General features: G+C 45.9%; 1 protein-coding gene across 1 annotated transcript; it reads right to left on the reverse strand.

Annotated features, from left to right (window-relative positions):
* Window positions 1–484: 484 nt before the first annotated feature.
* Window positions 485–7,521, reverse strand: CD207 (CD207 molecule). Its single transcript, XM_074341487.1, has 6 exons — window positions 7,413–7,521; window positions 7,239–7,355; window positions 5,438–5,812; window positions 4,123–4,274; window positions 2,991–3,109; window positions 485–2,504 (listed from the first exon to the last, which is right to left on the reverse strand). Exons 1-6 carry the CDS (start codon window positions 7,519–7,521, stop codon window positions 2,354–2,356), a joined length of 1,023 nt encoding a protein of 340 aa, XP_074197588.1. The 3' UTR covers window positions 485–2,353.
* Window positions 7,522–13,898: the final 6,377 nt, after the last annotated feature.

The following is a 13,898-nucleotide window of genomic DNA, read 5'->3' on the forward strand; positions in this document are numbered from 1 at the left end:
GCACTGGCCACATAAGGCGCCCAGATCTTGGTTTCTGATACTATTCTCCAAAGCAAGAAATGAGGGCTCTTTGGAGAAACGGCTGGTTCTAGGACGGGGGCAAGAAATATACAAAACGAGCCTGAAGCACCTTGCAGTGCCAGAAAGTAAGGAGATGCTTAAAACATAAAGATGAAGGTGTATCAAAAGGGGGCAGGGCCAACAGACTGAAAGGGCTCCCAATGGCCTAAACTGGAACAATTTGAGCAAGAAAATAAATAAGGAAGTATTCGATTACAACTCAAAGTGTAAAACCCATGAATCCATACTGATATAAATAAATGTTGGAATAATTAAATAAATTTCTCATGCAGAAAAATTCTGAGGCCTAAACAAACTCCAGGACCAAATCAAAGTTCTCTCCTGGTTGAATCTGATCAGTAGGGCTTGGATCACACTTTTGTACCTTTCTTTCTTTTTTTTTTTAATTGAAATATAGTCGGTTTACAATGTTGTGTTAATTTCTGGTGTACAACATAGTGATTCAGCTATACATATATATACACTCCTTTTTGTATTCTTTTTCATTATGGGCCATTACAATATGTTGACTATAGTTTCCTGTGCTATACAGTAGGTCCTTGTATATTTTTTCCAGTTTGTGCATTTTATTTATTTTTTTATTTCTAAATTTTATTATATACATGCATATATTCCTTTTCATATTCTTTTTCACCATAGGTTACTATAAGATATTGAATATAGTTCCCTGTGCTATACAGTAGGAACTTGTTTATCTATTTTATATACAGTAGTTAGTATCTACAAGTCCCAAACTCCCAATTTGCCCCTCCCCAATCCATTTCCCCCATGGTAACCATAAGTTTGTTTTCTATGTCTGTGAGTTTGTTTCTCTTTTGTAAGTAAGTTTGTTTGTGTCATTTTTTTTAGATTTCACATGTAAGTGATAACATACAGTATTTTTCTTTCTCTTTCAGACTCACTTCCCTTAGAACGACAATCCCCAAGTCCATCCTCGTTGCTGCAAATGGCATTATTTCATTCTTTTTTATGGCTGAATAATATTCCATTGTGTATATGTACCACATCTTCTTTATCCAGTCATCTGTCAATGGACATTTAGAGTGCTTCCGTGTCTTGGCTGTTGTAAACAGGCTTGCACCTTTCTCCAAGGAAGATTGCAAATGCTACTTCTGCTGCTAACTTGAGAAGGTGGGGCTGGAACCTGGAACTTACCTAAAACAAGAGGCTGCTCTTTGTGAAAGAAGGATGAAAAAACATGACACACAGCCAGAGAACAGAAGATGGTCCGTGAACATCCGTGAGGAGAGACTGCCAACAGGGTGGTGATGCTGCAGACACTGGCGCCGCGCTCTGCCGCATTTCAGTCAAAACCAGAGGTAAGTTCTGCTCATATGTTACCGCATTTCTGGGGCTACAACTTTCCTACTCTTTGTCCTTTTTGAACTCCCGTTTCCTGAGGACACCCCAGAACTTCATGTCAGGCAAAGCTTATGTCCTCCCCTCAACATTCACCTGTACCTCCAGGGACAAAAGCAACAGAAGAGACTGGCCTTTACCCAGGTGGCATTTTATTCAGATGAAGCTTGGAGATGCCCTCTTTACTGAAGACCACTTCCCCTGTGCCCTGGGAAGAGAGGAAATGCAGGAGAAAGTGGAGGGGTAAGGAGGTGAGGCAGAGGGGCTGGGCAGACAGACGGGCCCCAGAGTTTAGTGAGGGAGGTGGAGGGAGAAGGCAAATGGATGCTGATCTAGCTCTAAGGAGACACATTTCCATGGCAGCCCCTGATCTGGACCAGTTGAGCCCATCCTAGAGAGGAAGGGGCTCCGATCTCAGAGGACAGGGATGAAGGGGCCACGGGGACATGGCATGAAGAAGGTCACCAAGAACAGAGCTCCTCCCACTGAGAACACAGCTGCCTAAGCAGGCAACTGGGAATTGTGGGGGTCAACCAGAAAAGCCCTGAGTCTCAGTCTCAGGAGAACTGCTTGGGTGGTCGGAAGCAACCTTCATGCAATGAAACTGAGGGTTCTCTGAAGGGATGGGACCCCAGGTGCTGCCCCAGCTTGTGGGTCCTGATTCACCTCACTGGGGCAGTTTGAATGCATAATCCTCTCCACCTTCACCTCCTATTTTAACCCGAGATCTTCTTTCCATTTCAGCTCAGAGAATTCCCAGCCAAAGCAGATGGACTCCAGGCTGCCTTTAGGACAATTTTAAAGCAAGAAAAATTCAGGGTCAGAGTCACCCTGGAGTGTAGATGAGAGAGTGCCATTTCCTCGCATTCAGCAAACATTGTAGCTCAAAATGCAAGCTTGGGGGCCAGTCCTGTCATGGCTCTGATGGGATATAGGGTCGTTTACAGATGAAGAGAAACGTATTGTCACAGGAGGCATCATTCCACGACCGAAGTGAGGACTGCTTTATATTGGCACAATGTTCGTTGTTCCCAGTGTTGTTGGGCTCACCCGGAATCCAGAACCTACCAAAAGAAAAAACAAAGAAAAATGTATTTTCAGGGAATAAATGAGTGACTTCAACCCCAGCTTTGGTCCTGGATGATAGCGTAGCAAGTCTTTGCAGCCATGCCCGAGAGGAAGGGGACTGGTGAGCTGTCAACCTCTGTGTCTGCAATTGCCCCCCAAGTCAAGGCCAAGTCAGCCCACCCATCTCGAAGCCCTGCACAAACCCACAGTGCAATGACCTAGACTTAGAAGGGGGTCCCTGCCAAGGCTGGGTGGACGGCCATGCTGCCAAGCCCCGGAAGGCATGGATAGGCCAAGGGTTTGTTCCTGGTCCCACAGCTGATTGTGGTAAGGATCAGCTCAATCTCTGTTCAGTGCTCCTGCCACCCGAGAACAGAGAAAAACCACAAACCCTATGGGTGGGGGGAACATTACTCCACTCCTCCAGCCCTGGTCCTGTCCCAAGGAAAGTCAGCCTGGGAAGGGGGGCTCTCCGGGCTTACCTCGCACTCTGGACCTTGTTGAATGGGGTATCATCCACCCAGTACCAGTCCCCCTCACTTCCTGCTTTGGTCAGGCCAATCCAGTATAAAAGTCCGCCTGCCATCTTGTAGAGAAACTCCTGCATGAAAGACAGAAGGAGCAGAGGTTCTGCGACGACTCAGAGTTGGAGCATCTGTCTCTCTGGGTGTTCATCCGTCCTCTGCGACAGCCCCGGAACCCACAGTCATATCACTCACACTGACCTCTCTCAAGCCTCTTCCCCTCCCTGCCACTCACAGACTCGGGACAAATGCTTGAGTATCCCAGGGATACTCAAGCATTTGTATCCCTCGGGAGGCAGGTGCTGGAGTACAAGAAAGACTCAGCTAAACCCCAGAGCAGGAGCCCTGGAGAATGGCTCAGGTAATGACAGCTAAATTTAGTGAGCACTTAATAAGTGCAAGGCACTAGGCCTTCACGTGCATTTACTCATTTATTCTCCGAGGCAGGCACTTTATCATGTATGTTTCATCGATGAATAGGCTGGGGCCTAATGAAGGTGAGTGATGCACCCAGGGCTCTAGGACTAGCTAGGGGCAGGGTCAGGACTCTAGATTCTGACTCCAGAGCCCATGTTCTGACCTGCTTTTCCAGCCCACCTCCAGATGAAGGGAGCTTGTTCAATCTTCTCCCTCACCAGGTGGGGGGATGTCTTGGGCTAGACAGTGTCGTTAACACTATTCACAAATCTTTCTGTTTGGGGGGCACATGGAAAGATTGTACTATCCTGCCCTCTTTGGTGCTAGGAATGTTGCCTCATTTGCTTTGGCCAATGAAATGTGAGCAGAAGTGATGTCTGTTATTTCCAGGCAGAAGCTTTCAGAGCCAACACACAATTTGCCATGTTCTCTTTTCTCATCTTAGCAATTGTGGAAACATATGCTGAGATGAAGTCTCCTTTGGCTTGGCTCCTGGAGTAACCACAATGAGCAGAACCCCTGGCCACTTGTAGGACATGTAGTGTATAAGTGAGAAGTAATTCTGAAGAATTATTGATATTTGGGGTTTTTTTCACCATAGCATAATCTTGCCCATCCTCAATGATACAGCTAAAAATACACCCCTTCCTAGAGCCCACAGGACAGCACTCACCTGTTCACTCTCTGAGGTCACTGAGGTCAGGTGTGAATTCCTGGACATACAGAACTGCTCGGCACTGTACCATGTCTTTGAAATTCGAGAAAAGTAATAGAAGTTCCCCCTGAAGTACTTCCAGCCTTGAGAAGCTGCCTGTAGAATGTCATCTGGGGAACAAGGGTGAAATGTGAACACTGGTGTTTCTGTTATCTCTGTGCTGGCTAGGCAGGGTTACTTGAATGGGATCCCAGAGACAGAGTGAATGCGGCTGGGCGCTGAGGTCTTTGGTTCCTTGTAAGAGTTTAGGGACACTCCCTCAGATCCTGAAAGTCTGAGTGAGACTGGTAAGATCTCCAGGCTCAGAGAAGGGAGAGTGAGAGAGGATGGATCAAGAATCAGTCTCTGTAAACACCCCAGTGTTCACAGCAGCGCTATTTACAATAGCCAAGACACAGGAGCAACCTAAATATCTATCAACAGACAACTGGATTAAGAAGTTGTGGTATATCTATACAATGGAATACTACTCAGCCATTAAAAAGAATGAAATAATACCATTTGCAGCAACATGGATGGACCTGGAGATTGTTATTCTAAGTGAAGTAAGCCAGAAAGAGAAAGAAAAATATCATATCACTTATATGTGAAAGGCACAAATGAACTTATCTACAAAACAGAAAGAGATTCATACACATAGGAAACAAACTTATGGTTACCAGGGGGGAATAGGGGTGGGAAGGGATAAACTGGGAGTTTGAGATTTGCAGATATTAACTACTATATATATAATAGATAAATGACAACTTTATACTGTATAGCACAGGGAACTATATTCAATATCTTGTAGTAATTTATAGTGAAAAAATATGAAAACAAATATATGTATGTTCCTATATGACTGAAGTATTGTGCTGTACACAAGAAATTGACACATTGTAAACTGACTATACTTCAATATAAATGAAAAAAGGCTCAATCTCTCCACAAGGGATGAGTAATTCTCCATGCGCCGTCACAAGTGACTGAGCCCCTGGGCTCTAGGTAAGGAGCTAATGGAAAATGGCTAGGTGTGGGTCAGAACAGAGGGACTCGGTAATGCCATCACATTCCATGCCTTGGTGTGGGCGCCGAGGCTGGGCCCTGGTCCCTTCCCTCCTGAACAGCCCCTAAGCCCATCTCATGCTGAGCCCTCTCTTCTTAACTGGAGCCGTGCCTGCCCAGCTCCTCTCTCTCTTCCCTCCACACCCCAGCCCCATGGCCTCATGCCTGAAATTGGCAAGGTCCTACAGGCCACAGGTCAGCTTGCAACGTTCTTTCCCAGGTCACTTACTTTGCTGTTTGAGCAACTTGCTGATGTTCTCTAAACTGCTCTGGAGTCCCTGGACCTTTGCATTTAAAGCGCTGGCTTTGTCCAGATCTCTTTGTAACCCTGGGATTTGGGCATTTAACTTATCAACTGCTTCCCAACTACTTGTTAGTGTCTGGATCCGTGCATTGGCTTCCTTCACACCGGTTTCCAGCCTCCGGATCTGAGATCGCATGTGATCCAGGCTGGCATTCACCATCTGGACCTGCACGCCAGCTGCTTCCACGCCGCCTCTGTTCCTCTTAACTTCAGAACTCAGGGCGCTGATGTTGTCCACACGGCTTTCCAGCACCTGGGCATTGGTCTTGACATCTGATATTGTGCCCAGAAACCAGGGATCTGGATTTGAGAAGGTCAAGAGGTCAGCCAAGGGGAACCCCAGGGGCTGAAAGGAGGTGTTGCCAGGGTGGTAAAAGGAATGGAAAGGATGCACTCAAGTTTCCCAAGGATCCAACCCAAGGAGCAGTGGCCTGCCCTTCACTAATTTATAATGTACTCATTCATAATGTACTCATTCAACACACGTGCCGTGGGCATCTTCCATGTGCCAGGAGCTCTGGTAGATGCAGATGATGCAAAGATTGATAAAACACAGGCTCTCTGTTAGAGGACCTCACAGGCCAGCAGAAGTAGGGATTGGAACCCAGTCCCAAATTTTCTTGGAGTGTTCAGGGCACATTTGGTAAAGGGCTGCCTTCCATCACCCCCTTGTCGCCCTTGCCACATCCCTCTGGGCCCCATCACTTGATTCCCAGCCCTCTCTTTACAGAGACACCTGCAGGGGCCCCCAGCTAGGGCAGCACCACCCCTCCCATGACTGCCCATAGTCCCTTCATGGCCATGGGAGGGACCAGTCATGCAGACTTCTAATCTGGAAGTGGCTTCTCCAAAGAAAGAACATGAAAAGGGAGAGTTCTGAATCCATTCCTCCCCTTCCCTTGTCCCACCCCTGTCACACTCTGCTCAGGCCACAGGCTCAGGTGCCGTAGAAGAAACCAAAAGAAACCAAATGGGTTCAAAGCAGAGGAGACTATGCTCAGAGCCTGCCAGTCCAAGACTGGAGATATCCCGAAGCCTTGAAGGGAGAAGACAGACCTTCCTTCTCTCTGCTTTCTGGAGACCTAATGAGAGAAAGAAACTTCTACCAGCAGCAGAGGCCATGAGGCTTGGCAAAGCCAGAAGAGGATGAAAGATGAGTCACTCGTCCAGTGAAGAAGTGAGAAATCTCCCTTGACATAATCTTTGTGGGAACCGGAGGATGAAAGGAGGATGAAGGGGTCCTGGTGAGGGGTGAGGGGCGTGAACTGTGGAGATCTGTTGGTTTGCTGGTCAGGTTCTCCATCTAGTAGCAGGGGCTGAGGATACAATTGGGACTCCATCCCCTGTAGGGTCAGGAAACATCCTGCTCACTGGTGGGAGCTGCCCACGAGGCTCTGTATCGAAGGGACCCAGTGCTCAGAGAGGAAGGAGAAAATGACAGAGGATGAAGATGGGCGCAGGTTCCCTGAGGACAAAAGAGCCGCACCCTTGAGCACAAGCATGCTGCTCCCAGTCAGGACCCTCTCCCTGGAACTGGAAAGAAAGGAGCAGCAGCTGATCTTACTGGGGATGGAGGACTCTCTGACTGCACGTGGAAAGAGGGGAAACGATGAAAAGGCCACAGGCGGGAGGGACCACTAGAGAGCAGGAGAGAGAGGGTCTGGATGTCGAGGGAACTGACCAGCCGTGGAGAAGGGCTGAGCCCGGATCAAAGCCGAGGACTTACAGAGAATGGCCTGCAGCAGGACCGAGGCGAGCAGGACCAGCGTCAGGAAGATGACCGCAGCGCCGACGGTGAGACATCTCCCCAGAACCAGAGACCGACCTGTCTTGGGAGGAGGATCTGCGGAAAGAAAAGGAGAACATTTGTTGAAGGACCAGCAAACAGCAGGTTGGGCGCCAAGCTCCGAGCAGGCTTTGCGCAGGTTCTTGCCTCGAGGCCACAGGGAGACATTCTGTTTATCTACAGTGAAGTGCGCGTCGGGGACCTCGCTCTCGGCGCCCTTCATCCTGCACGCTCACCCTCGTGGCACAGATGCCCCTGGTCGACTGCCTCCACAAGGACCTTTTATCTGGAGGAAATGGGAAGTGGGTGCCCCAGAGGTCACTGTGTCATCCCAAAGTTCCCCGTTTCTGGCTGAGACACCTCGCCTGGCCTAGACCACAGCACAGTCCTCTCCTTAAAGATCTGAGCTTTCAGGAAGAGGCCTTTGTCACCTTCTCTGGGGGTCTGTTACATGGACACTTTAACCATCTTGTCCTCAAGCTCTCCCATTTCTCTTATAAGATGACCTTCACCCATCAGCCAGCCAGCCAGCCATTCATCCCACAAATATAGATGGAGTGCCTTCTAGGTACCAGGGACCGCACAAGGACTGAGCCGCAGAGATGCATAGCTCACAGTCCTCCCACCGTCTGGTAGGAAAGACAGACTTGAGCAAATAATTTACAATACAGGGTGATGAGTATAACAGATGAATGTGCACAATTCAAAGGAAGTTCAGAAACTGGAATAATGGTTTTAAAGATTTCCAAGTTGAGGGATCAGCATATTCAAAACATAAGGGGCAGAAGATAGCATGGTGCTTCCGGCGAATCGTAAGGTTTTTGGTGCTGTTGGAGGATATAGTATATGACAGGAGCAGGGAGGGTATGAGCTAAGGAGGCATCTGGGGTCAGATCATAAAGATCCTCTCGGGTCACGTTAAGGAGCTTGAACTCTGGTCTGCGGGTGGCATGGAGCCAGTGAAACACTTCAGGCAGGAGAGAGACAAGGACAGGAACATTGAAGACAGATCACTCTGATCACAGTGAGGAGCATAGACCAGGGTAGAAGTAGGGAGTCCAGTAAGGAGACCACTGCAATAAAATATTCTACTCTCTGTTATTAGGGCATCTTAGATGTTATAGTATCTCCTTATAAAATGAGGCTTGGAGATTCAAAATGGAAATGTAAGATTTGGGTTCTCCTCTCTGCTTCCTGCACCATGAGCATCTCAAACAAAGTGGAGTCTCAGCAACTCAGAACATGAATGTTCTTTCATTCAAAGGAGAGGCTTAGGGCAGAGAGGAGCTGATTTGGAGCTCAGTGGGCAACTTCTCATGCTTTAAAGAAGCATGAAAAGATGAAGTCTACTAAATCTGAGAAACCTGCTACATACCAGATTCTAAACAAATATTTCTTGAAGATAGGAAAGAGAGGAGGGGAGAGAGACAGGAAGAGACAGAAGGAAGGAGAAAAAGAAGGAAGTCAGTCCAGATAATTGGATGGATAGATAGATGACTGGATATATAGATGGCTGGAAGATGGATTATTGGAAGACAGATGAATGGATGGTTGGATGAACTGATGGATGGAGGGAGGGATGGATGGATGGATGCATGGGTGAACGGGTGGATGGAAGATGGCTGGCTGGATGGAAGATGCTTGGTACCCAGTCGAATCCCAGAGTCATCTCAGTCCTTCTGCTCCAGGCTCTGGCCCCACACCCACATCCCAGCGCCTGGGCTGGAAAAGAACCCAAGTTCCTCAAAACTCTGGTAGAAAGAGCTCTTGGGGGTCCTGGTCTCCTCCAGGGTCATTTGAGGGAGAATAGCTACCACATAACACACGGGAATGTCTGACCCCTTCTGTCTGTTGGAAAGTTGACTTTCCCCAAACTTCTGCTGGTGTGCAGCATGAGTTGTTAGTGGAACGCCCACATGCCCTCCCAGTGGTCTCACGAAAGGGCCCGGAAGCCTCACCAAGCTGGGGCTGGGCTTGGGAGGCATTTACTCTGAGTGAGAGGTAGATACCCTGCTGATCGCTGGACCAAAGGCTGATCCAGCTGAAGGAAGCTCAGCAAGAAGCAGCCAGAATCCTGCGGGCCCCTGGGGTTTCAGAGATGGTTTGTGTAAAAGTCCCGGCCAGGAGGGGTTTCGTTTCCCTCTTTGCAGGGAAGATGTGAGTCACGAGCCGTTTTCCTCTGGCCATGCTCATCTGCAGGTAACTCCTGAGCCGTCTCCCACGCACCCCTCTGGTGCCCCATCTGGCCCCCGGCCTGACAGCCTGGGAGGAGAAGAGACCCAGTGGGATGTGGGTGCCTCAGCCACGCTTTCTAGCCAGGAAGGTGGGCAGTTCTCCTGGACACTCAGGAGATGCCAGCTCTTCCAAACAGAGGAGGAACTTGGGGCCAAGTCTAGAGCGGTCAAAAATCACTGCTGTGATGAGGAAAAGGAAAGGCAGTGCTCAATTTTCTGTTTCCCCACTTGCCATGCCCCTGGGGTTCTAAGCCCTCCTCTGGGCAAAAGAGGAAGAAGGAGGCAGTTTGGCCACTGTCTCCTTTCTGGCTGGGGCTCTCCTGCTTGGAGATGGACCATGAACACAGTCAATGGGAGTGGAAAAGAGACCCAGGCTGTTTGAAATGTCATCTCCTAGGAGTGGTGATTCGAGTCCCTCCGTTCAAGGCTTGGAAATGGAAACTAGAGTAGACAGCAAACCAGGGAGAGGGGGTGGGGAGGACAGGAGGGATGGACAGGAAGGGAGAATGACTGTGAAATGAGAAAGGGGACGGCGACTACAGCTGTCAGGCTGATCCACAGGCTTCACAGGGGACTCCTGTGTATGATGTGATGCAGGATTTGACCAGCAGACCCTAGATAACTGACGGATTCCATGCCACCCTCTGGACGTGTGACCTGCAAGCAGAGGATACTGCAGAGAAACCAAAAAGAAAGGAATAGCAGGTGGGACCATTCATCCATTTCTCTGGAATGCCTGCTCTGCCCCAGACACAAGGAGAAAGACAGTCATGGAGGCTGCCCGCAGAAATAGTGTTCCTTTTGGGGAAACATGGCATGCTGACCCTAGGGAGAAGGGAAGACTCTCCCAAGCCTGTAAAGGATGGAGGACACAGCAGGGGGCCTCCCCAGCTCTCCCCTGACCCTGCAAATGAGTTCTTCTTTTTTCGGACATTGTGGGAAGCCAGTGTTTCTCTGGCACCATGACAACAGGAGGGACCTCAGTCAACAGACCGTTTGGTCTGGTGCCATCGTAAATCGTGTGGTGCGCATATGAGTGAGCATTCTGGCCGCGTGGAAGGATCGCTGTGTTCCAGGAAGGGGAGGCTGCTCTGAACCATCCAGATCAAAGAGTCCTTCTTTCCCGGGGCCTTAGTGGGAAGGGCAAATTCGCAGCAGGGAAGTAACAAAGGGCTCTTGGGAAAGGCATGCATAGTTTCTTTTGGCATCTTTTATTTCTTTGTTAATGATATTCCTTACAGAAAAATTCCAGGTAAGTGAAATGAAAAAATTATCTAACATACAGAAAAAAAAAACAGCTGTACACATGCTTCATTCTTCTTAGCTGTCCACATGTGTATGCATATACATATAAATCTATATCCATAGCTGTAACCGACTATAATTGTGTATATATATCAAAAGGGACACCTACTGCAACTTTTCCCCAGCATCCTTCTCATCTCCATTCCTGATACCAAGAGTACCCTTTCTTTTGGGAAATTACGCCCCCTTCTCAACACCCACATTGCTTGGCTCAAAGCCAGCATCCGCAGATTGAGTTTTTATCACATCCCATTACTCTGACACTGAGTCTTCTGCCTCCTGCTTCCACTTTTAAGATCTCTTACGTTGGACCCACCCAGATAATCCGGGATAATTTCCCTATCTTAAAGCCATCGGATTAGCAACCTTAATTCCTCTGTGGCATATAATTTAATGTACTTCCAGGTTCTGGGATTAAGAGGTGGACATCTTTGTGGCCATTATTCTGCCTGCCACACTTCCTCAACATATTAAGTTAGGGCAGCCTTAATAGAACCATTCAGAAAGTTTGATATATATCTTTGGAGTTTGAGAGATATTGAGTTCTGATACTTGACACATGAATGAAAAGTCTAAGGCCTTTAGTAGATGATAATAAATAAATAGTAAGATGAATAAACTTTATTTATCCAAACAATGGAATATTACTCAGCACTAAAAAGAAATGAGCTATCATGGTATTGTCAGAAAAACAGACACAGAAATTAACAGAACAGAATTAAGAGCCCAGAAATAAACCCACACATATATGAACAGTTCATTTATGACACAAGAGCAAAGAACATAACACGAAGAAAGGATAGTCTCTCCAATAAAGGGTATTGGAACACTGGACAGCTACATGCAAAAAAAGTGAAACTAGACCACTATTTACATTATATATAAAAATCAACTCAAAATGGATTAAAGACTTGGATGTAAGACGTGAAACCATAAAACCCCTAGAAGAAAGCATAAACAGTACATACTTTGACATCGGTCTTAGCAATATCTTTCTTGATATCTCACCTCAGGCAAAGGAAGCAAAGGCAAAAACAAACAAATGGAACTACACCGAACTAAAAAGCTCCTGCACAGCAAAGGAAACCATTTAAAAAATGAAAAGACAACCAACCAAATGGGAGAAGATAGTTGCAAGTGACATATCTGATCGGGGTTAATATCCAAAATATATAAAGAACTTATACAACTCAACAACAAGGAAAACATGATTAAAAATGGGCAGAGGTGTTGAGTAGACATTTTCCCAAAGGAAACATTCAGGTGGCCAACAGGCACATGAAAAGATGCTCAAAAGCTCTAATCATCAGGGAAATGCAAATCAAAACCACAATGAGATATCACCTTGTGCCTATTAGAATGGCTATTATCAAAAAGACAAGAAATAACAAGTGTTGTTAAAGACATGGAGAAAAGGGAACCCTAGTACACTGTTGGTGGGAATGTAAATTGGTGCAGCCACTATGGAAAACAGTATTGAGATTCTTCCAAAAATCAAGAACTATCACATGACCCAGCCATTCCTCTTCTGGGTATTTATCCAAAGAATGTGAAAACACTAGTTCAAAAATGTATGCACAACGGATGACTGGATAAAGAAGATGTGGTATATTTATACAATGGAATACTACTCAGCCATAGAAACCGACAACATAACGCCATTTGCAGCAACATGGATACACCTGGAGAATGTCATTCTAAGTGAAGTAAGCCAGAAAGAGAAAGAAAAATACCATATGAGATCACTCATATATGGAATCTAAAAAAACAAACAAACAAAAAAACCAAACAAAGCATAAATACATAACAGAAATAGACTCACAGACATAGAATACAAACTTGTGGTTGCCAAGGGGGCGGAGGGTGGGAAGGGATAGACGGGATTTCAAAATTGTAGAATAGATAAACAAGATTATACTGTATAGCACAGGGAACTATACACAAGATCTTGTGGTAGCTCACAGAGAAAAAAATGTGACAATGAATATACGTATGTTCATGTATAACTGAAAAATTGTGCTCTACACTGGAATTTGACACAACATTGTAAAATGATTATAAATCAATAAAAAATGTTTTAAAAAGATGTATGCACCCCTATGTTCATTGCAGCATTATTTATGATAACCAAGATATAAAAACAACCCAAGTGTTTACATATATATATATGATGGAATACTACTCAATCATAAAAAGATGAAACTTGCCATTTGCAACCACATGGATGGACATTGAGGGTGTTATGCTAAGTGAAATAAGTCAGATGGAGAAAGATAAGTTCTATTCGATTTCACTCATATGTGAAATATAAAAAAACAACAAAAAAATGAACAAACCAAATTAAAGAAAAACAAACATGTAGGTACAGAAAACAGAGCAGTGTTTACCAGAGGGGCAGGGCCAGGAGGGAGGGTGAAATGGGCAAAGGACGTCAACTACTTGGTGATGAATGGAAACTGAATTTTTGGTGGTGAGCATGCTGTCGTGTATGCAAAGGTAGAAATACAAGGTTGTGCACATGACACTTATATAATGTTATCTCAGTAAAAAATAACTTTTTTTTCAAAAATGAAAGGGAGGAATATAAAAATAAAAATGGAAGGTAACACTAGAAGTAATTGAAAACCAAGAAATTCAAAAGAACAATTTGTCTGGGGGTTCAAAAAATAATGAAAAAGAAAAAGAAATGAGCTATCAAGCCATAAAAGGACATAGAGGAATTTTAAATATATATTACTAAGTTAAAGAAGCCAATCTGCAAAGGCTGTACCCTGCATGGTTCCAACTATATGATATTCTGGAAAAGACAAAACTACAGACACAGTAAAAAGCTCAGTGGTTGCTAGGGTTTATGGGGGGGAGGGACGAATAGGTGAAGCAGAGAGGATTTTTAGGCAGTGAAACTGTCCCGTACAATACTGGAATAGTGGATATATGTCATTACACATTTGTCAAAACTCATAAAATGTACAAGAATGCGCACTAATGTGAGCTATGGACTTCGAGTGATCGTGATGTTGTCGATGTTGGCTCATCGATTGTAACAAAGCATCACTCTGGT

The sequence above is a fragment of the Camelus bactrianus genome, chromosome 15, assembly GCF_048773025.1.
Source record: "Camelus bactrianus isolate YW-2024 breed Bactrian camel chromosome 15, ASM4877302v1, whole genome shotgun sequence".
NCBI classification, from domain to species: Eukaryota; Metazoa; Chordata; class Mammalia; order Artiodactyla; family Camelidae; genus Camelus; species Camelus bactrianus.

Bases quoted from the DNA above. Each gene is read 5' to 3' on its own strand.
- CD207 (XM_074341487.1), bottom strand. From the start codon at position 7,521: ATGAAGGGCGCCGAGAGCGAGGTCCCCGACGCGCACTTCACTGTAGAT. The intron at 4,275-5,437 runs GTAAGTGACCTG...CTTGTTCCCCAG, and splicing joins CAAGTTGCTCAAACAGCAAA to ATGACATTCTACAGGCAGCT. The intron at 2,505-2,990 runs GTAAGCCCGGAG...TTCTTTTGGTAG, and splicing joins AACAAGGTCCAGAGTGCGAG to GTTCTGGATTCCGGGTGAGC.